Source organism: Zalophus californianus, chromosome X (genome assembly GCF_009762305.2).
Source record: "Zalophus californianus isolate mZalCal1 chromosome X, mZalCal1.pri.v2, whole genome shotgun sequence".
Classification (NCBI taxonomy): domain Eukaryota; kingdom Metazoa; phylum Chordata; class Mammalia; order Carnivora; family Otariidae; genus Zalophus; species Zalophus californianus.
This window is the reverse complement of record NC_045612.1, coordinates 34,109,843-34,133,102: the sequence shown is the minus strand read 5'-3', so window position 1 is coordinate 34,133,102 and position 23,260 is coordinate 34,109,843. Positions and strand designations below refer to the sequence as shown.

The window sequence follows — 23,260 nt, the reverse complement described above, 5'->3', positions numbered from 1 at the left end:
GGAGCCTTGCATAAAACACAAACACACACTGTGGAAATTTCAAGCTATTTAAACACCATAAACATAGGGACTTTTGTCATGTTTTAAAATGCAGAAATAGAAGAGATTATGCCTTAAGGAACAGAAGATATCTAGGCATTTCCAAATTAATTCAATATACAGTAACATATCAAAGGGAACCCAGTCTCTCAGAGGACTCTGGATGCTGAGATAGGTTCCTGAGAAACTTAGAACCATTCCATGTACAATGTCAAAATTTACTAAAGCAAATAAAGACAATTCAAAATTCTATGATAAACCTAGAGTACTTTTCAAACAACTTATGCCTAATATTTACTTACTTAAGTACGTCTTTAAATCTGAGGCTTTAGGGTGAGTAACTATAAAACAGGGGCAATATAATCTTTAATATTATTTACCTGAATAACCTTCCACTTTTAGGATGGGCAACAATTATGAATAAATGACAGTCATTTTAATAAAATATGTGGAATTTTTAAAAACTAGAATTACTTGAAAATGGAAAATTATTTTTTAATCAAATTGCTTAAGGTTAACTCAATCATATACCTAACACTAAAACCTACAATACAAATAATCAAAATTTGACCTATCCTATCTTTTATTTTATGTAAAGGTTTATCTGACACTTACATATATATAAAGAGTTTAACTTATATAAAGGTGATTTATTTTGTGAAGATATCTTAGGAAATTGTGTTTTAAAGAAAACATTATCTACTGAAAATAACATGATGTAAAGAGAATCTGGACTCTTAAACAACTTACGTGGAATATCCTCTTCAAGTCTATTTTTCCATAGTAGAGAATATAGACACAAGCTACCAAATACCTAGAAAAGATGGATGCTGTGATGTTGAGAGAAGAGGTAGAGAGGGAGAAAAAAAATCTCAGACTTTAATTTTTTCATTCAACTTTATCCACAGTTTGCATCGGTAATATACATTTAGTGTTCCATTTATTTTTAAATGCATCAGAAAATCAATTATGATAGATCTGTGACCAATACAAAGATTTCTGAATTCTTCAAAAAATTCACTTAGAAAAGTCAATAAACTAGCATTCTGTAGAGATAATTATTAAACAAATGGTAATGCATTTTTACTCCTTATCTCAATTCTAACATATCCAACATCACTTCTTTCTTGTGCCATACAGTAATAAAATTTAGCAGAAGTAGCTACCTACTACATTTTTAGGGCCTAATAAAATATTTCAGTTTGATTATTTAACCCTCTTCAAATCACAAATCCAATTCAAAAAATTATAATCATTCTTAATTCAATAACTGATGAAGTAAATATAAAATAACCGTAAGAACCATTTAGAATAAAATTTACACTTATTTAAAAACTAATAAAAGAATTACATCAGAGCCTTGGTAAAATGTGTCCTTGGGAACTATGTGAGAAACTGACTTAGAGGTGGTGTTGCTTTCTGGCAGTATAGTAAATAAACTGACATGATATAGACCTCAGATGGACCCATCTTAAATGGAATTTTGCTTTGCAGTAAAGAATGTTACTATAACGTTCTGGTATATTTTCCCTTTAAGGTCTGACAAGTAAGTGAAATGCAATAAGGAAATAGCCTATAATTTCACTAATATTTCAATGATATGAAACAGGAAAATACTTGTAAAATAACATCTAGGTTGATTAATAACAGGACTCCTACAGCATGATAAATATAAAAGCAGTATGAATGATTGCTGTAGCTTTTACTGGTCACTTGTAACATTGTCAAATTTCTACAATAAAAACTAACAACTTAAGATATTTATTTGCCATTTCTTACCTTTATTACCCAAGTTTTCACTAGGGAGACTGATTATGCCAATGAAGTTTTTTTTTTAGATCCAACTGAAAAATAGTAACTAATTAGCTCAAATATTTAAAGTAATAAGTTACTAATAATTTAATTTTTAAACCTTATAGTCATAAGAAGCTTTAATTCTTTAAAAGCTCCAATTTCACACTCGGGGAATGTAAAGAACACATCTGTATTCTAATGCCAAAATTTAATTATATGGCTTCATGCCAACTGATCAAAAAAAGTTGAGTTGTTCCTAAACCAACCCTTATATACCATTTGGCACACTAGTTTTTACCTTTTATATATACCCTTTGAAATACCCAGGTCAACACTTTTAATAAGTTGCATCCATATTAAGAGGTAACAAGTGCAAATAATCACATATTTAAGATATGGTACTTGCTTGGCTACTACAAAAGTAATTATACTAAGGTTCTTCTATACCAAACTGAGTATTCATTACAGTAATGTTTTTGAAAAATTCCTGCACTACTACCAACATAAATTTATCTATCTCCAAATTAAACAAGGACTTTATAACATAGTATACTTATGAAAATATATATAGAATGGTCTGTGTTTAATTCGACATCTTGTTAATTGAGGATCATAAGACTTACAGGATCCACAGATGGCCAGATTTCAAATAAAAACCTATTCTTCAACGGCTGCTCTCTGAATCTGAATAAAACTAATGGCAGTATACTGACATAATGCTACTGAAAGTCAAGACATAAACCCAAACTTTGGCAGTTTTATCAAAATGTCCTTGGTAATTAGTACTTTGCTACTTCTCAAAAACCTTACTGCTTTGTGTAATGTTTTCAATACAGAAATAAAATATTCTTCAAATAATACATTTTAAAAGATGATTAAGTTTTGCAAAATTAAATAGCATAAATTAAGCATATTAACATTGGGTTTTTTTTTTTTGACAACATGACATAACCAATTTTAGGAAAACTGCAATGTACTAAATAAAAAACCACAGATGTCACAATGTGAGGCACATTTAAATCCTCACATATTACTGACCTTACAAAATCTACTAAAATATTTTAAAGTTCCATTGATTCCATTAATACATAAAAAGAAATTGCAAAAATGCTTAAGACTATATAAGAGTCATCAATTACACAGGCACTTCACATGTAAACAATCTACAGTACAACTGAAAATATTTTGGCACCAACCTATAATACTAAAAGAATTTAATATAAAGCCAGAGTTCTGCATTTTCTACTCATTTTTTTCTAGAAAACTAAGACCAAAGATTGAAGAAACTGTGTATAAACTAGAATTAGAAGTGTATTAAATAACTCAAATATAGAATAGTTTTAAATCGGTAAAAAAATGATTACCTCATCCAGGTGTTTACTAGTATGCTATGATATAAAAAATTAAACCTAATGTGATTATTAAATTGAAACCACATTTTAAATTTAGTATCAATCTGGTTTTTGAAAAATAATCAAGGTTATCAACTGACTTAGTAAAAAGAGAATTTGAATTTACCAAAAACTCTCATTAAGTTAATCCAGTTTTCCCCCAAAAGAAGTTTGGGCAATTCAAATTTAATTTTGATGTTTTAACATGATTTTTTTAAACCTAAGGCTTGACCTAATAAAATTATCTTTGATTAGACATTCTTATCATGAATTTGAGATATCTGAAATCACTTCAAATAAATGCAACTATACACTTATAATTTTGAAATGTTACATCAAGCTGTAGAAAGCTGAGATGCCTTGGTTGTAGGTAATTCAAGAAGAGCCTGAACTGTGACACCGACTTTCACAAGACCTCTCTCTTCCAAAATATGATGAGGCAAACAGAGTCTTTCCTGAAAAACAAAATAAATGATATCAGAACATTTGTCTTTTATAGTGCAGTAAAGCCTAAACAAGTCAGAACTGGATTTTTAAAACATTTCCTGTAAAATGTCAAGTAAAAAGTATATCATACTAATTAAATTAAATTCTAATTTTTTAATTCTCTTATTGAGGTGTAATTCACATACAACATTATATTGGTTTCAGGTGTAAAACATAATGATTTGAAATATGTATACAGTATAATACAAAATAATCACCACAATAAGTCTAGTACCATCCATCCATCACCATACAAAGTTAACTTTTAGGATTTACTCTCTTGGCAACTCTAAGTATACTCTACAATATTAATGACTATAGTCACTATGCGGTACATTACCCCCATGACTTACTTATTTTATAACTGAAAGTTTGTACCTCTTGAGCCCCCATCACCTGATTTCACCTACTCTCCTCTGGCAAACACTATTTTATTCTCTGTATCTATAAAGTACATTTTGTTTGTTCATTTGGTTTTTTTAGATTCCACATGTAAGTGAAAACATACAGGATTTGTTTTTCTCTCTCTGACATAATTTGCTTATCATAATATCTAATATCCTCAAGGTCCATCCATGTCACAAATGGCAAGATTTCATTCTTTTTATGGCTGAGTAGTATTCCATTGTATATATATATACCACATCTGTATCTATTCATCAGTTGAAGGACACTTAGGTTGCTTCAATATCCTGGCTATTGTAAATAATGCCACAATGACCACAGGGATGCATATATCTTTTGAATTGGTATTTTTGTTTTCTTTGGATAAACACTCAGAAGTAGAATTGCTGGATCTTATCGTATTTCTAATTTTTTGAGGACCCTGCATATGGTTTTCCATAATGGTTATACCAATTTACATTCCCACCAACAGGATATGAAGGTTCCCTTTTCTCAACATCCTCACCAACATTTTGTCTTTCTGGTGATAGCCATTCTAACAGATGTGAGATGATATCTCATTGTGTAAATTCTACTTCTAAAATGGCTGTTTCAATAGATTTTAATGGTATGGGATTCTATTTTACGGCTGTGTTTTGATCTGAGACTGGTCTGACCCACATAAGCAAATATTTTAAAGTGAGACAGTCATGCTAGATGTTCCCTAAGCTCTTCTGCTGGAGTAGAAAGAGCACTACATTTCCAGCCAGGACATCTAAGGGCCATGAGATATTAAGTATTAAAGATAATAAAATTCCCTGAGACTCACTTTATTTATCCTGAAGACAGGACTGTGTGAGAAATAAAGTGAATAGTCTGGTGGTAGAAGTGGTTTGTAAACTCTTCAGGCCTGTACAAAATTGGCTGCTCTGGTTCATTCATTCTACTAGTTCTGAAGAGATTCAGTACTTTTTTTATCTTAAGGTTACTTCCCTCCAGCTGCTAGTGGTTTTGTTGCTTCTTAGTTCCAGTGACGTAGAATTTGGTAAGTAACAACTACCTACTCTTATAAGCACATCACATGTCATTTGATCTTCACAATTCTGTAAGAAAGAAGGTTTAGAAGCAACTTTGCATTAGGTTTTCATTAGCCTTCACTGATTCTACTCTAACATTCTTTCTTTTTTTTTCTTTTTTGTAAGTAATCACTACTCCCAACGTGGGACTCAAACTCACAGCCCCAAGATTAAGTGCCACATGCTCTACCGAAGGAGCCAGCCAGGCGCCCCTCTTCTAACATTCTTAATGTTTTCAAGGGTTCTGTCTTCACCTCTTCTCTTTTAGACTATATCCTCTCTTTGGTATTCTCAAAACTTTATCAAAACTGCAAGGGTTAACTGAAGGGTTGCATGCATGTGCATATCATCAAATAAACTTGGTAGCTATTTCTGAAGAAACAATGCAGTCCACTGCTTCAGTTGGGACACCCATTCATCTCAGGAAAATAAGCTAGTAATGGATAGAGTGAATAGCAAACAGACCATCTACAGGACCCATCTGGTTTATAACTGTATTATACTTGGTTAGCACAGTATTTTACAAATCTAGAAACATTACATTTTTTTAAGATTTTCTTTATTTGAGAGAGAGAGAAAGAATCCCAAGCAGACTCCCTGCTGAGTGGGAAGCCCCATGCAGGAATCGATTTCAGAACTGAAATCATGACCTGAGCTGAATCAAGAGTTGGATGTTTAACTGACTGAGCCACCCAGGAGTCCCAAAACATTATATATATTTTTTTAATCCACTGTTTTTTTTAAAGATTTTATTTATTTATTTGAGAGAGAGAGCAAGCAAGCACTAGCAGGGGGAGCAACAGGCAGAGGGAGAAGGAGAAGCAGGCTGCCCACTGAGCTGGGAGCCCAGTGCAGGACTCCCCTGGGATCATGACCTGAGCCAAAGGCAGACGCTTAACCGACTGAGCCACCCAGGAGCCCCTAAATCCACTGTTTCTTGAAACATGGGAAGCCTTGGCAAGACTGGGCTCCTATTCCCAAATAGTAACAACTATATCTTCTATCCTGATTACTTTCAAATCTTTATTTCCTGCCATGATCTCTCTACTGAGCTCTGGAAACAAATATGAACTCGATATAGGCAAATGGATGTTCAACAAACATCAAAATCAATGTGTCCACAGCAGAATTATTCCATCACTAAATTAACTTGTCCTTTTACATTCTATACCTCAGTGAGTAATACACTATTCAGTCTCTCTCAACATACACCTGGAAATCATAATAATCTTTTCTTTTTTTTCCATAATAATCTTTTCTTTCTTCCTTATTCCCATAAACCATTCACCAAATACTACTGGTAATATCCCATTTATCAGAAACATTCTCAAAAGCTATCTTCTTATCTCCATTTTCACAACATCTGTTGCCCTCCTAATGTTTTGCTTATTTATTTCAAATAACCACTGAAATGTTAGAAAAGAAAGTGTTTCAAATCAATGACCTCAGCTTCCACCTTAGAGGATAGAAAAAGAACAAATTAAACCAATGGCAAGCAGAAAGAAAGAACATATGAAGTTGAGAGAGGAAAACAATAAAATAAAACCCAGAAAAAAATAGAAAAAATATCAGTGAAACAAAACATTAGCTCATTGAGAAAATTTCTAAAAATTCATAAACCTCTAACTAGGTTAATCAGAAGAAAAAAGAGAAAATACACAATTTATCAATATCAGGAATAAAAGAAGTAACATCACAAGAGATTCTACAAATACTAAGTTGATAATAAGGGGACATTATAAACAACTTTGTAAGAAGAAGACGGGGCGCCTGGGTGGCTCAGTCGGTTAAGCATCTGCCTTCGGCTCAGGTTATGATCCCGGGGTCCTGGGATCAAGCCCCACATCAGGCTCCCTGCTCAGCGGGGAGCCTGCTTCTCCCTCTCCCACTCCCCCTGCCTGTGTTCCTTCTCTGCTGTGTCTCTGTCAAATAAATAAATGAAATTAAAAAAAGAAAAATAGACAAAATCTTTGAAAGATAGTATACCAAAACTCGTGCAAGAAGAAAGAGAAAACCAGAACAGCCCTGTATCTATTAAAGAAATTAAAATTGTAGTTAAAAACCTTCCAAAAACGAAAACCCTTGGCCCAGATGGATTCCCTAAAGAATTTGACTAAATATTTTTAAAGGAAATAATATCAATTCTACACAAAATCTTCAGGAAAAGTGAAGAGCAGGGAATACTTCCTAAGCTATTCCATGAGGTCAACATTACCTTGACACTAAAAGTCAGGCAAAGATATTAATAATATATAATATATATTATTATATATATTAATATATGTTATATATAATAAAGGAAAACTAAAGACCATTATCCCCATGAAGATAGATGTAAAAAGTCTAAACAAAATTTTAGCAAACTGAATTCAACAATATAAAAACAACAAAATCTATAATGACCAAGGTTTATCCCAAGAATCCAGGTTTGACTTAATATCTGAAAATCAACCAAGGTAAGTCACAATATTGTGAAAGAAAAAGGATGTTATCATCTCATTAGCTGTAGAAAAAGCAACTGACAATATTCAACATCCACTGCTGATAAGAACTCTGAGCAACTGGAAATTGAAAGGAATTTTCTCAACCTGATACAGTTCATCTCTAAGAAAACCAACAGCTAACATTTGTAAATCATATATCTCATAAAGTACTTATATCTGAGGAGTGCCTGGGTGGCTCAGTTGTTAAGCGTCTGCCTTCAGCTCAGGTCATGATCCCAGGGTCCTGGGATCGAGTTCCGCCTCGGGCTCCCTGCTCCACGGGAGGCCTGCTTCTCCCTCTCCCACTCCCCCTGCTTGTGTTCCCTCTCTCACTGTCTCTCTCTCTGTCAAATACATTTTAAAAATCTTAAAAAAAAAAAAATAAAGTACTTATATCTGGATTATATTAAAAACACCTAAAACTCAAGAAAAAACTGAATAATCCAATTAACAAATGGGCCAAGGATTTGAAAAGACAATTCTCCAGAGAATATATACAAATAGTCAATAAGCACATGAAAATATGTCCAACATCATTAGCCATTAGGGAAATGCTAATTAAAACCACAATGAGATACCTATCACTTCACACCACAAGGATGGGTAAAATCAAAAAGATAATTATTATTAATTATTGTTGATGAGAATTTGGACAAATTAGAATCCTCAAACACTGGTAGAAATGTAAATTGAAAAATAATCAAAGATAAACTCAAAGATAAACAAAGAGTAACCATATAACCTAGCAATTCCACTCCTAGTTATAAAACAAAGAAAGCTGAAACAAGTGTTCAAAAAAAAAAAATTTGTTCATGAGTGTTCACAGCAGCATTATTGATAATAAACAATGAGTGAAAACAGCCCAAATGTCCATCAACTTATGAATTATAAATAAAATGTGGTACATACATACAATAAAATATTCAAGCATATGAAGAACTGAAGTACTGCTTTATGCTACAACATGGATGAACCTTGAAAACATTATACAAAATGAAAAAAAGCAGACACAAAAGATCCCATACTGTATGACTTGATTTATACTAATGTCCAGAAGAGGCAAATCCATAGAGAAAGAATGGTGGGGGGAATGGGAGGGGAGACTACTAATGGGTAAGAAGTTTCTGGGGTGATAAAAATAGTCTAGGGAGGACCTAAGATGGTGGTGTATGAGGAGGACCCTAGGCTTGCCTCGTTACTGGAACACAGCTAGATAAATATCAAATCGTTCTGAGTACCCAAGAAATTGATCTGAGGACTAAAAAAACAAACTGCACAACCAGAGGGAGAGAGGAGACCACATCATGGAAGGTCGGAGGTACGGAGATGTGGTTTGGTGGAGAAAAGGATCTTGAGTGCTACAGAGGAGAGGGAGCCCTGGTCACAGAGAGATGTGAGAGGGAGAGAGAGGAGCACAAAGGGGGTCACACAAGGAAAACACTTCCCTAAAGCCACTGACAGGGAAAAGGAGAGGGGCCGATTTTAAGGACTTGTTGCAGTCAGTGGGGCTCACATACTGGCATGTTAGAGGTCTATGACATGGCTGGTATAAAGCCCTGAGGGTTGCAGTGCTACTGTACAGAACGCAAGCAGCTAACCGGGGGCAGACTGTGTAATCTGTGGTTCCCCTTCTCAAGGCACATCTGAGAGGGTTGGCATTGCCTCTCCAGGGACAAAGGAGCTGGCTGGTGCCATTTCATGCCACCACCCCTCAGCATAAACTAACTTCAGGAAGCAGCACAGTGCCAACAATGGCTGCCTAAATTGCTTACACCAAGCCCCATCACCATGTGCTCTTCTGGTACTGCTTTTCCAGGACAAGTGTGTCTGAGAGCCCATAGCAGCACAGGTCCCTCCCCCAGATGACCAGCACAAACCTCCACATGTACCGTATCTACACACCATAAAATTCTGCAAAGCGTCAGCTGTGGCAGAAATAGCATTAGGTCTCTTTTAACAAGCAGACCAGAACACACCTAGTTAAAACTCGCCACACTCTGGCCAAGGTCTAAACATACTCCCCACTGCAAGCAAGGAGAAACTCTATACAGGACTGATTTGAGGGACAGACCAGCCATAACACAGCAGCAGACTGCACGCAGCATACACCAGAGACACTTCCTGAAGAGCCCTGGACATTATATGACCTCTTCTTCATAAAGCCTTTAATCTCAGAAGCAGGAAAGATAATAGGCTTTCCTAACACAGAGAGAAAAGAGACCTAGAAAAAATCCCAAGACAGAAGAATTCAACACAAAAGAATGAACAAGGGGCACCTGGGGTGGCTCAGCTGGTTAAGCATCTGCCTTCGGCTCAGGTCATGATCCCAGGGTCCTGGGATTGAGCCCCACGTTGGGCTCCCTGTTCAGCAGGGAGTCTGCTTCTCCGTCTACCCCTCCCCCCCGCTCATGATCTCTCTCTCTCTCTCTCTCTCTCTCTCTCTCTCACATTCTCTCTCTCTCAAATAAAAGAGGAAAATCTTTAAAATACAAAAGAATGAACAAGAAAAGGTCAGGGCCAGGGATCTAATTGAAACAGATATTAAATAATATGCCTGTTCCAGAATATAAAGAAACAATCATAAGGATACTATCTGGGCTTGAGAAAAGCAAAGAAGACATCAGAGAGACCCTTACTGCAGAGGAAAAGAGCTTAAAACCAGTGAGGCTGAAATGATAAATGAAATAACTGAGATTCGAAACCAACAGGTGTAATGACCACAATACACCATTTATACATCTGGTGTACAAAGGATGGAAGAAGCACAGGAACAAACAAGCGTTACATAAGACAGAATTATGGAAAATAATGAAGCTGATCAAAATAAGGTAAGAAAAATCTTGGATCACAAAGGTATATTAAGGCAACTCAGTGACTCCATGAAACCATTAACAATTATATCATAGGATTCCAAGAAGAAGAGAGAAAAGGGGGCAGAAGATTTATTTGAGTAAATTATAGCTGAAAACTTCCCTAATCTGGGGAAGGAAACAGACCCAGAAGGCACAGAGAACTCCTATCAAAATCAACAAAAGCAGGAATGTCTGGGTGGTTCAAGCACCCAACTCTTGGTTTCAGCTCAGATCATGATCTCAGGGTCATGAGACGAGCCCCCTGTTGGGAGTCTGCTGGAGGTTCTCTCCCACTCCCTCAACCTCCCCCTCAAGAGGATGGATAAATAAATAAATAAATAAAATCCAAATAAATACATAAATCCCTTAAAAAAATCAACAAGAGCAAGCCAACACCAAGCCATATTGTAGTTAAATTTGTGAAATATAAAGTAAAAATCCTAAAATCAGCAACACAAATGAAGTCCCTAACTTACATGGGAAGACAAATAAAGTTAGCAGAAGATCTTTCCCCAGAAACTTGGCAGGCCAGAAAAAAGTGGCATGATATATTCAAAAGGCTGAATGGGAAAAATCTGCAGCAAAGAATACTCTATCCAGCAAGGCTATCAATCAAAATAGAAGGAGAGATAAAGAGTTTCCTAGAAAAACAAAAACTAGGAGTTGGTGACCACTAAATCAGCGATTTAAGAAATATTAAAGGGGATTCTTTGAGTGGGAAAGACAAAAAGCAACAAAGAGAAGAAAGGAACAGAGAAAATCTCCAGAAACAATGACAAAACAAGTAATAAAATGGCACTAAATTCGTATCTATCAATAATTACTCTGACTATAAATGGACTAAAAGCTCCAATCAAAAGACAGAGGGTGTCAAAACGGATAAAAAAACAACACCCATATATATGCTGCCTACAAGAGACTCGTTTTAAACCTAAAGACACCTACAGATTGAAAGTGAGGGGATGAAGAAACACTGACCATGGTAATGGATGCCAAAAGAAAGCAGGAGTAGCAATACTTATAGCAGAAAGACTAGATTTTAAACCAAAGACTGTAACATTAGATGAAGATGGGCACTATATCATAATAAAGGGCTTTATCCAACAAGATCTAAACAATCATGCCCGCACCTTGGGAGCACCCAAATATACAAAACAATTAATAACAAACATAAAGGAACTCATTGGTAATAATACAATAATAGTAGGGAACTTTAACACCCCACTTACATCATCTAAACAGAAATTCAACAAGGAAACAATGCCTTTGAATGACCCACTGGAACAGATGGACTTAAGAGATATGTCCAGAACATTTCAGCCTAAAGCAGCAGAATACACATTCTTTTCAAGGGCATATTTGACATTCTCCCGAATAGATTATACACTAGGCCACAAATCAGCCCTCAACAAGTACAAAAAGAATGACACTGGGGTGCCTAGGTGGCTAAGTCAGTTAAGCGTCTGCCTTCAGCTCAGATCATGATCCCAGGGTCCTAGGATGGAGGCCCACATAGGGCTCCCTGCTCAGTGGGAAGTCAGCTTCTCCCTCTGCCTGCCACTCCCCCTGCTTGTTCTCTCTCTCTCTCTCTGACAAATAAAATCTTAAAAAAAAAGAAAAGAAAAGAGAAAGGACACAAATAAAATCATGAATGAGAGAGAAGTTACAACCAACACCACAGAAATACAAATAATTATAAGATAATAATATAAAAAAATATATTCCAACAAACTGGGTAATCTGGAAGAAATGGATAAATTCCTAGAAATATATAAACTACCAAAACTGAAACAGGAAAAAAATAGAACACTTGAACAAACCAATAACCACCAAAGAAATTGAATCAGTGACCAAAAATCTCCCAATAAACAAAACTCCAGGGCCAGGGCCTCACAGGCGAATTCTAACAAATATTTAAAGACTTAATACCTACTCTTTTCAAACTATTCCAAAAAATAGAAATGGAAGGAAAACTTTCAAAATCATTCTACAAAGCCAGGATTATCTTGATTCTAAAACCAGACTAAGACCCCACATAAAAAGAGAGCTACAGGCCAATAGCCCTGATGAAAAATTCTCAACAAAATACTAGCAAATCAAATCCAACAGGACATTAAAAGAATCATTCACCAAGATCAAGTGGGATTTATCCTTGGGTTGCAAGAGTGGTTCAATATTAGCAAATCAATCAATGTGATATACCACATTAATAAAAGAAAGGATAAGAACCATATGATCCTGTCAATAGGTGCAGAAAAAATATTTGACAAAGTAAACTATAAAAGACTGATTAAAGAAATTGAATATGATACAAAGAAATGGAAAACAGTCCATGCTCATGGACCGGAAGAACAAATATTGTTAAAATGTCCACACTACCCAAAGCGATCTACACACTGAATGCAATCCCTATCAAAATACCACCAGCACTTTTCACAGAGCTAGAACAAACAATCCTAACATTTGTATGGAGCCAGAAAAGACCCCAAATAGCCAAAGCAATCTTGAAAAAGAAAAGCAAAGCTGGAGACATCACCATTCCAGACTTCAAGTTCTATTACAAACCTGTAGTGATCAAAACAGTATGATACACAAAAACAGAAACACAGATCAATGGAACAGAACAGAAAACCCAGAAATGGAACCACAACTATATGGTCAACTAATCTTTGACAAAGCAGTAAAGAGTATCCAATGGAAAAAAGACAGTCTCTTCAATAAATGGTGTTGTGAAAACTGGACCGCAACATGCAAAGGAATGTAATTTGACTATGTTCTTACACCAAACACAAAAAAAAGAAATTCAAAATGTAATAAAGACCTAAATGTGAGACAGGAAACCATCAAAATCCTAGAGAACACAGGCAGTAACCTCTTTGACACTGGGTGTAGCAATTTCTTACCAGTATGTGTCCTGAAGCAAGGGAAACAAAAGCAAAAATAAGCTATTGGGACTTCATCAAGGAAAAAAGCTTCTACACAGCGAAGGAAATAATCAACAAAAGCAAAAGGCAGACTTTGGAATGGGAGAAGATATTTGCAAATGACATATCTGATAAAAGGTTAGTATCCAAAATCTATAAAGAACTTATAACACTTACCCAAAAAAGAATCCAGTTAAAAAATGGGAAGACATGAGTAGACATTTCTCCAAAGAAGACATCGAGATAGATGGCTAGCAGACACATGAAAAGATGCTCAACATCACTCATCATTAAGGAAATACAAATCAAAACCACAATGAGATATGATCTCACACCTGTCAGAATGGTTAAAATTAACAACACAGGAAACAACAGATATTGGTGAGGATGCGGAAAAAGGGGAACCCTCTTATACTGTTGGTGGGAAAGAAAACTGGTGCAGCCACTCTGGAAAACAGTATGGAGATTCCTCAAAAAGTTAAAAATAAAAAAAAGTTTAAAAACAGTACTATCCTACAATCCAGCAATTACACTACTAGGTATTTACCCAAAGGATACAAAAATACTGATTTGAAGGGATACATACACCCCGATGTTCACAGCAGCATTATCAGCAATAGCCAAATTACGGACAGAGCCCAAATGTCCATCCACTGATGAATGGATTAAAAAGTGGCATATACAATGGAATATTACTCAGCCATAAAAAAGAAAGAAATCTTGCCATTTGCAAGGACAGAGATGGAGCTAGGGAGTATTATGGTAAGCAAAATGTCAGTCATAGAAAGACAAATACCATATGATTTCGCTCATATATGGAATTTAAAAAACATAACAGATGGACAAAGGGGAAAAAAAGAGAGACAAAACATAAAACAGACTCTTAACTATAGAGAACACACTAAGGGTTGCTGGAGAGGAGGTGGACAGGGGGATGGGTATTAAGGAGGGCACATGTTGTAATAAGCACTGGGTGTTGTACATAAGTGATGAATCACTAAATCCTACACCTGCAACTAATATTACACTGTATGTTAACTGAACGGAATTTAAATAAAAACTTGGAAGAAAAAGAATATTCTAAAGTTAGATTGTTGTGACTGTTGCCCAACTCTGTGACTAAACTACAAACCACTGAACTATATACTTTAAATCTGTGAACTTTACAGTATGTTAATTATATTTCAGTAATAATGTTAAAAAAAAAATCGAGTGTGCCCAATCTCAGGTCTAAAAACAAGAGGACTTCCATCCATATTTTTCAACATATACAAACATTAACTAAAATTTGATCATAGACCTAAATGTAAAACTTAAGATTATAAAACTTCTAGAGGCGCTCGGGTGGCTCAGTCAGTGAAGTGTCTGCCTTTGGCTCAGGTCATGATTCGGAGGTCCTGGGATCGAACCCCACATCAGGCTCCCTACTTGCGGAAGGCCTACTTCTCCCTCTCCTCCCCACTCATGCTGTCTCTCTCTCAAATAAATAAAATCTTAAAAAATATATATTATAAAACTTCTAGAAATAAACACAGGAGAAAATTTTTGTGACCTTGAGTTATGCAAGGATTTCTTTGGTTTGAAACCAAAAGCAGAATTTTTTAAATGATAAATTTTACTTCAAAAAATATAAAACTTTTGCTGTTTGAAAGATACTATAATGAGAATGAAAAGACAAACCAAAGACTTATGCTATAATATTTGTAATTCACACATTTGATAAAGGACTTTGTCCATTCTTTGTAGAGAAATTCTCAAACTCAAGGACAAGAAAACAACCCAATTAAAAAAGACAAAAGATTAAACATGTCATAAAAGTCATACAAATGGCAAATAAGCTCTTGAAAAGATGATCAACATCATTAGCCTTCAAGGAAATGCAAATTAAAACCACACTGACAAACCAATACATACCTATTAGAATGGCAAAAATTAAAAAAGAAAAAAAACAACACTGACTATATTAAATGCTGGTTGAGAATGTAGAGGAACTAAAACTCTCATACACTGGTGATAGGAATATAAAACAACCACTTTGGGAAACAGTTTTGTACGTTCTTATAATGTTAAGTACACACCTACCATATGTTCCAGTCATTCCACTCCTGGATATCTACCCCAAATTAAAGAATGTATATATCTGAACACTTCTACACTTCTATATAAATGTTCGTAGCTGTCTTATTTGTCCAAGTGGTCCCCTAAAACTGGAAACAATCCAAATGGCTATCAACAGGTCAATGGACCAACAAACTGTCGTATATTCATACAATGAAATACTACTCAGCAATAAAACGGAATGACCTATTTATACATGCACCAACATTGATGAGTCTTAAAAACAATTATACTGAGTGAAAAAAGCCAGAAAATAATCATACATATTCTATCATTCCATTTATATACAACTCTAGATAGAAAATGCAAACTAAACTATAATAACAGAAAGCAGATTAGTGGTTATCTGGAAAAGATTGCAAAGGGACAGAAGGAAAGTTTTGGGGGTAATGAATAAGTTCATTATCTTGACTATGTTGATGATTTCATGCTATATGCATGTAAAAACTTACCAAATTGTACACCTTATCTATATGTCAATTATACCTCAAAAAAGCTATTAAAAATAAAAACTTAAAAAATCTTAAAATGAAAAAAACCTAAATGAAAAATTGACTCTAAGTCAGGGAAACAAATTGAAGCTAACTATTAAACTCTTCCCTCACTGCCAGTAGCTGGAGTATTTTCAAAAAGGGAGTTCATAACTTGTCCTTCCACAGTCCCTCTTACAGTAAGCTTGGGTGGGGCACTAGCCCTTCCCTAAAACAAGCTAAAGAGAGATTAGAGTTATGCTAAGTAGAATAGTTTTCATAAGAACTTCCTAACTGATCACCCTTGCCTACTGTACCAAGAAGGTATCTGGAGTATGTTGCAATGTCTTTTCTTTCATGTAAATGAACAGAAATAGAAAATATCCACGTTAGAGGATAAGTTCTGAAGTTAGACCACCTGGATTCACAGCTTGGCTCCACTGGTTATTAAAGGTGTGACCTTGGACAAGTTCCCTAACTTCCCTGTGATTCAGTTTCTTCATCTGTAAAATGTGCATTCAATGTTTATTGAGAATGCCCCCCAAAAAACCTTAAAAATGGTAAAACAGGAAAATGTATATAATACAATCACAACTAGAAAACAAACCTTCCTAATTTTTGTTTTCTCAATAAGAGACTAAGTACAAAAAAGAAAGAATATAAAAATGTTTAAGAATCAAATTTTTTAGGGACGCCTGGGTGGTTCAGTTAAGCATCTGCCTTCAGTTCAGGTCATGATCCCAGGGTCCTGGGATTGTGTCCAACATCCGGCTCCCTGCTCAGCAGGGAGTCTGCTTCTCCCTCTGCTTGTGCGCTCTCTCTCTCTCTGACAAATAAATAAAATCTTTTAAAAAAATCTTTTTAATAAAAAAATTCAATTTTTATTCATTTTTTTTAAAGATTTTATTTATTTATTCGACAGAGAGGGGAACACAACTGGGGTGGGGAGAAGCAGGCTTCCCACTGAGCAGGGAGCCTGATGTAGGACTCGATCCCAGGACCCTGGGATCATGACCTGAGCTGAAGGCAGACGATTAACGACTGAGCGACCCAGGCGCCCCAAGAATTCAATTTTTAAAACATCATGTCAGAGGTGCCTGAGTGTCTCAGTCGGTTGGTCGGCTGCCTTCAGCTCAGGTCATGATCCCAGGGTCCTGGGATGGAGCCGCATTGGGCTCCCTTCCCTGCCCAGTGGGGAGCCAGCTTCTCCCTCTCCTTCTACTCCTCCCCCCTGCTCACTCTCTCTCTTTCAAATAAATAATGAATAAAATCTTTAAAAAAATACACTAAAATATCATGTCAAGCACAGACATGTAATCAGAGGAGAACAGCATGTAGTTTCCAAATTATACTGTAATTCAACTGATTCTCTCTAAATAAATTATATTTATTCACTTGAGGAAAGAGGTCAAAGTGGAATCTGTAGGCCAGATTATGATGACACAGGTAAAAAGAGCTAACCAAGCACAACTCAAGATATAAAGTATCAAATCAACACACTGTACAACAAAGTTACACAACATTATGTGTCAATCATATCGCAATAAGAATAAATTTTTAAAAATAAAAAAAGGGAAAAAAGCATAACTATATTGTGATCTGCTAACAACACCATGACCTCTCAACAGTCAATCATCTTGATGTTAGGCCTAAAATGTTTTCTAAAAAGGTAATATTTTAATTATTCGTTTTCATTATATATTTACAATATTGCTTTAATTGTTAATTTTATAGTACTGCAACTATTATGTGAAACATAAGCCAATTCCTACAAATTTCAGACAAAGTTTGTCCCATGACATATCATATGTTACTAAGATTTCCAATTTGACATTTTATTTTTTTTATTTTTTTTAAAGATCTTATTTATTTATTTGACAGACAGAGACACAGGGAGAGAGGGAACACAAGCAGGGGGAGTCGGAAAGGGGGAAGCAGGCTTCCCACCAAGCAGGGAGCCCAATGCGGGGCTTGAACCCAGGACTCTGAGATCACAACCTGAGCCGAAGGCAGACGCTTAACGACTGAGCCACCCAGGCGTCCCCCAATTTGACGTTTTAAATAAAGTTTAAAATGCAGTTAACAAGGGCAGTTAGATGGCTCAGTTGGTTAAGCATCTACCTTCGGCTCAGGTCATGATCCCAGGGTCCTGGGATTGAGCCCTGCATTGGGTTCCCTACTCAGCAGAGAGCCTGCTTCTCCCTCTCCCTCTGCCCCTCCGCCCTGCTTGTGCTCTCTTCCTCACTCTATCTCAAGTAAATAAAATCTTTTTAAAAAATTTAAAAAATAAAACGCAGTTAACACTGAATGCCAATCTTCTAATCAGAGTCTACCCACTGATTTACAAAGGAGTCCAAATGTCTTTCAGCAGGAAAAATGAAAGTAGCAATTGCATCACGATCAAGTTTTAATATGGCCACTATGTCATGTTTATTCAATGATATGTATGATTACAGAATTTTTCCATATATGTAGCTGTTTTATAAATGACTTTAAAAGCAGCTTAAACACATTCATTAGATAGCTGCTACGGTTAAAGCTGGAACTCAGTAAAATGTACCAAGGGAAGGTATTCATTTTCATGTTCAGAAAGCATTATTCATCCGATTGTGAAGAGGAAGTCCAATATGCACACAATAAATTAATATTTAAATCATTTTGTTTAAAAAAATAACAGTTACCTGTGATACACCCAACTTTTTACAAGCATCAAGAAAATTTTCTACATTTCTTCGACATTTTGCCATGCTCAGTTTAGGCTGTAAAGTAAGAGGAAACAGGCATTTTTCAGGCATATTTATACAGAAATATATCAATATAAAAATTAAATTTATAGAGGTATATTATTTAAAGACAGTTTCAAGAAGCCCTATCTTCCTTTGGAGAACTGACAAACTCTAGACAAAACTTACCACTGCTGGTGATGGCACGTGAATACTAGCTACAGAGCGGGGCCTTATGTGATTGGCTAAATGGCAAAGAACAACCCCATCCATCAGTGCAGCTCCAATGTCATCAGGCAAAATTACTTTTAACCTGGACTCGAGATTCTATAAAGAAATGGGTATAAATCACAGATATTCTATGTAAATATATATGCTACATATTTATATTACTAATCGTTATATAATCCAAAATTTTAAAAAGCTTTGCAAATAAAATTCAGATATCTTGCTAATTTTCCAAGTTAAACCCATTTCTACAAAGCAAATCTGTAAGGTCAAACTCACATTGCGAAGTTGTCGTATTTGCTCTCGTTCTTCCCGTAAATGTTCCATCTTTCTTCTCATTGTAAATCCTGGATCTGCAGCCCCATATTCCTGGCGAGATGAGCGGCTAAAAGCTATAAAAACAGAAATTTCCTAGCTTATCACAAGGCTAATAGGAAGACTCATCCAGCGGTGGGAAAAGAGGCATGATAAAAAAAGAATCAGTGCAAAACTACATAAAACACTATTACTTATTAAAACATTCTAAATATTTTTATAGAACATAACTGAAATCTACTCATCTGCACAATTGAAAGCAACAGGGAAGACAAGTGTAACGATTTCTACCACCTACACATGTTCTTATTTAAACATATGCTATTAGAAACTTATGATCCAGGTTAAAAATTATTGAACATAAATCAGCCTTTATTATCTTTAAAGAAAAAGGAAATTATTCTTGAAGGTCAATACAGTTATTCAGGAATAAAAACTATAATTCAATACCTTGCCAAGTAACATGGATCCATTTTCTTTTGGGCTTGCCAAATGCGAAAAGATCCCTTTTTAAAACCACAATATAATGGAGTGCTATAATTTCAAACAGTGTTTGGTCTGCTGGCAGAGTGGTCATTCTAATAGCAGTCACAGTAGAGTAGAAATAAGACTGCAGTATATCTAAGGCAAAAAGCTGAGGTTTCAGGAGCTTGAAGGTAAAGAGGAAGAAAGAAATGGGGAATGGGAATTGGAAAGACAAATAAGGTTAAGAGAAAATTACTTTTAGGAGAGGGGAAAGAATCTATGTGTACTTAAAACTATGGAATCAATCCCACTTAAGCTGGAAAACTCTAGTTTCATATATAACCAAAAAGTTTTATTTGCAGAATATATACTTACCTGATCTAGGCTTCAAGCCAAAAGGACCATGTGAAAAACCATCGGTTCTATCATATTCCTAAAAAAAAAGAAAACAAATAAAACCATTTTTCTTTCAAAATAACCAAGGTAGTTATTCATATCCATTCCAATTTTAGAAGTATTTGTTTCCATGATTAGTGGAGTACAGAAAGGCAAACGGCATTTCAATTCAAATTGATACATTTCACTTTTAAAAAGTCTACCAAAAAAAGTCTACAAATATTTGCTAATTGATCTGACTACATAAGCTTTTAAATACTTCTCTCCCCTAGTACAAGGAAAAATAAAAATTACTTAATTATATAAAGTAAATAGGTACTGGGGGCACCTGGGTGGCTCAGTCGGTTAGGTGTCTGCCGTCAGCTCAGACCATGATCCCAGGGTCCTGGGATGGAGCCCCACATATGGCTCCCTGCTCAGCAGGGGAGCCTGCTTCTCGCTCTGTTCCTCCCCCCTGCTTGTGCGCTCTCTCAATCTCTCTCACTCTCTTTTGCTCTTCCTCACAAATAAATAAAATCTTTAAAAAATAAATAAATAGGTATTATTTTTTTGAATGAACAACCAGATCAAAGCCTCTACAAAGTGAAATAAGCTTCAGTGAAAAAATTAGCAACATTCACTCAGTATCTACTATGGACTTCACATTTAGTAGATGATATGAGGCAAATCTGCACATTCATACTAATAGGGGGTGACAGGTGATACTAACAGATGATTAATTATCATCTCTTCTATTTGAATACATTGTTTCGAAGTGCTTTCACACAGTGCTGTGCTGTGGAAAGAAACAGTATATTTTAGGGGAGCCTGAGTGGCTCAGTCGTTGAGCTTCTGCCTTCGGCTCAGGTCATGATCTCAGGGTCCTGGGATCGAGCCCCACATCGGGCTCCCTGCTCCGCAGGAAGCCTGCTTCTCCCTCTCTCACTCTCCCTGCTTGTGTTCCCTCTCTCGCTGTGTCTCTGTCAAATAAATAAATAAAATCTTTAAAAAAGAAATAGTATATTTTAAAAATCTGAGCTTGGAGTTAGAAAGCTTAGGCTAACTTTTGAGCAAAACATTTAATTTCTCAGGGCACCTGGGTGGCTCAGTCAGTTAGGCATCTGCCTTCAGCTCAGGTCATGATCAAGGTCTTGGGATCAAGCCCCACGTTGGGCTCCCTGAACAGTGCGGATCCTGCTTCTCCCTCTCCCTCTGCCCCCCTGCTTGTGCTCTCTCTACCTCAAATAAATAAATAAAATTTAAAAAAACATTTAATTTCTCTGTGACTATTTCTTCATATTTAAGATGGGGTGTTTGTTGTGAAGATTGAGATAACTAAAAGAAAGCACTTCGGAAATTTTTTTTTAAAGATTTTATTTATTTATTTGACAGAGAGAGACACAGCGAGAGCGGGAACACAAGCAGGGGGAATGGGAGAGGGAGAAGCAGGCTTCCCGCCGAGCAGGGAGCCCGATGCAGGGCTCGGTCCCAGGACCCTGGGATCATGACCTGAGCTGAAGGCAGACACTTAACGACTGAGCCACCCAGGCGCCCCAGCACTTTGGAAATTGTACAGTGATAAGAAAACATAATTTCAGCTGTATCTTTTTTTAATATTTGCAATAACTGTGAAGCAGCTAGAGTCTGGGCTTCAGTCACTTGTCTACCATTTATTGACTGGGGTCTTTGGGAAAGGTTACCAATCTCTTTAGCTATAGAATCATGAGGATAATACCCAGCTCATGGGACTACTTTAGGTTCAAGTGTATAGGCAAGCACTTTGTTAACAGTATAGTACTAGGAGTGCGTGGGTGGCTCAGTCAGTTAAGTGTCTGTCTCTTGATTTCAGCTCAGGTCTTGATCTCAGGGTCATGCGTTCAGGACCTGCAGTGAGTTCTATGCTGGGCATGGAGCAGACTTAAAAAACAAACAGTATAGTACTACACTAGGGGTGCCTGGCTGGCTCAGTCGGTGGAGCATGTGACTCGATCTCAGGGTCTTGAGTTCAAGCCCCACGTTGTGCATGGAGCCTACTTGAAATTTTTTTTTTAATTTTAATAAAAAAACAGTATAGTACTATACTAATTGTTTTTACCATTTTCTTTCACAGATGAAATAGAAGTAATCAGAATTTTGTTGATTCTCTAAATCTTCTGTTGATTAACATGTTTTATGCAGTTCAAGTTGAATATTAGTTGAGCCACCAAAACCCATGCTCATCACCCTATTCATCCACAAGCTCACAGTTTGTCTTCATTATTTTGGTTAAAGTGTTATGAATTCCCCAAAATTTCACTTATCCAAATGTAAGCAAAATGTATTATAAAAGCAATATAGGGGCGCCTGGGTGGCTCAGTCGGTTAAGCATCTGCCTTCAGCTCGGGTCATGATCCCAGGGTCCCGGGATCGAGTCCCACATCAGGCTCCCTGCTCAGCAGGGAGCCTGCTTCTCCCTCTCCTGCTCCGCCAGCTTGTGCTCTATCTCTCTCTCTGTGACAAACAAATAATAATAAAATCTTAACAAAAAAGCAATATAATTTAATTGAGATAACCGGCACTAATACTCTCTCCATGAGCACAGATCATAAAATCATAAGGCAACTAGGGAATTAGTCACTGATATGCTTACACTTATTATAATTGAAAGTAAAAGAAAGGATTAACAAGAGCATGTGATAAAGACTAATTTTAAGATATCCTAATTTAAATTACTTTCTAAAAGGATGCAAACCATTTTACTTGCCATATAAATCATTTAGAAACATGTTTATAAAGCTAATATCCAAATTCATTTAAAAGTTTTATAATGCAACTCACCCAAAACAAAAGACAAATGATCCTGGCTTTTAAAAAAAAATTAACACCACCTATGTAAAATGAAATACTATCTATGTAATTAACCAAAGTTATATGATGAATATGGATGATCCAAACATTTAGACAAGTTTCTGAATTCACCAAGTGAATACATAATCATTTATTTACTAATGCCAACACACTTTTAGAATACTAAATAAGGTAAACTGAAGTAGAACAAGATACTGTTTCAAATTTTTTAAATTTATCTCTTTTTGTAAAGCAACGGGTCTAACAAATTAGAAGACTCAATCATTCAAGCCACCAGAATATCTGGGTGA

At 35.9% G+C, this 23,260-nt stretch overlaps 1 protein-coding gene across 6 annotated transcripts in view; it reads right to left on the bottom strand.

Moving 5' to 3' along the window:
• Window positions 1-927: 927 nt before the first annotated feature.
• Window positions 928-23,260, bottom strand: part of LRCH2 (leucine rich repeats and calponin homology domain containing 2) — a 99,225-nt gene continuing 76,892 nt past the window's right edge. For 4 of the 6 annotated variants that reach the window (XM_027609514.1, XM_027609515.1, XM_027609516.1 and 1 more), the window contains 5 exons: window positions 20,124-20,181; window positions 19,248-19,360; window positions 18,930-19,067; window positions 18,699-18,776; window positions 928-3,679 (listed from right to left, as the gene is read on the bottom strand). In XM_027609514.1, the coding sequence (XP_027465315.1) occupies window positions 3,560-3,679; window positions 18,699-18,776; window positions 18,930-19,067; window positions 19,248-19,360; window positions 20,124-20,181 (507 nt within the window). In that variant the 3' untranslated portion in view covers window positions 928-3,559. Of the gene's footprint in view, window positions 3,680-18,698; window positions 18,777-18,929; window positions 19,068-19,247; window positions 19,361-19,743; window positions 19,933-20,123; window positions 20,182-23,260 lie in introns of those variants that run through there. The other 2 variants (XM_027609519.1, XM_027609520.1) reach the window with 1 other exon arrangement.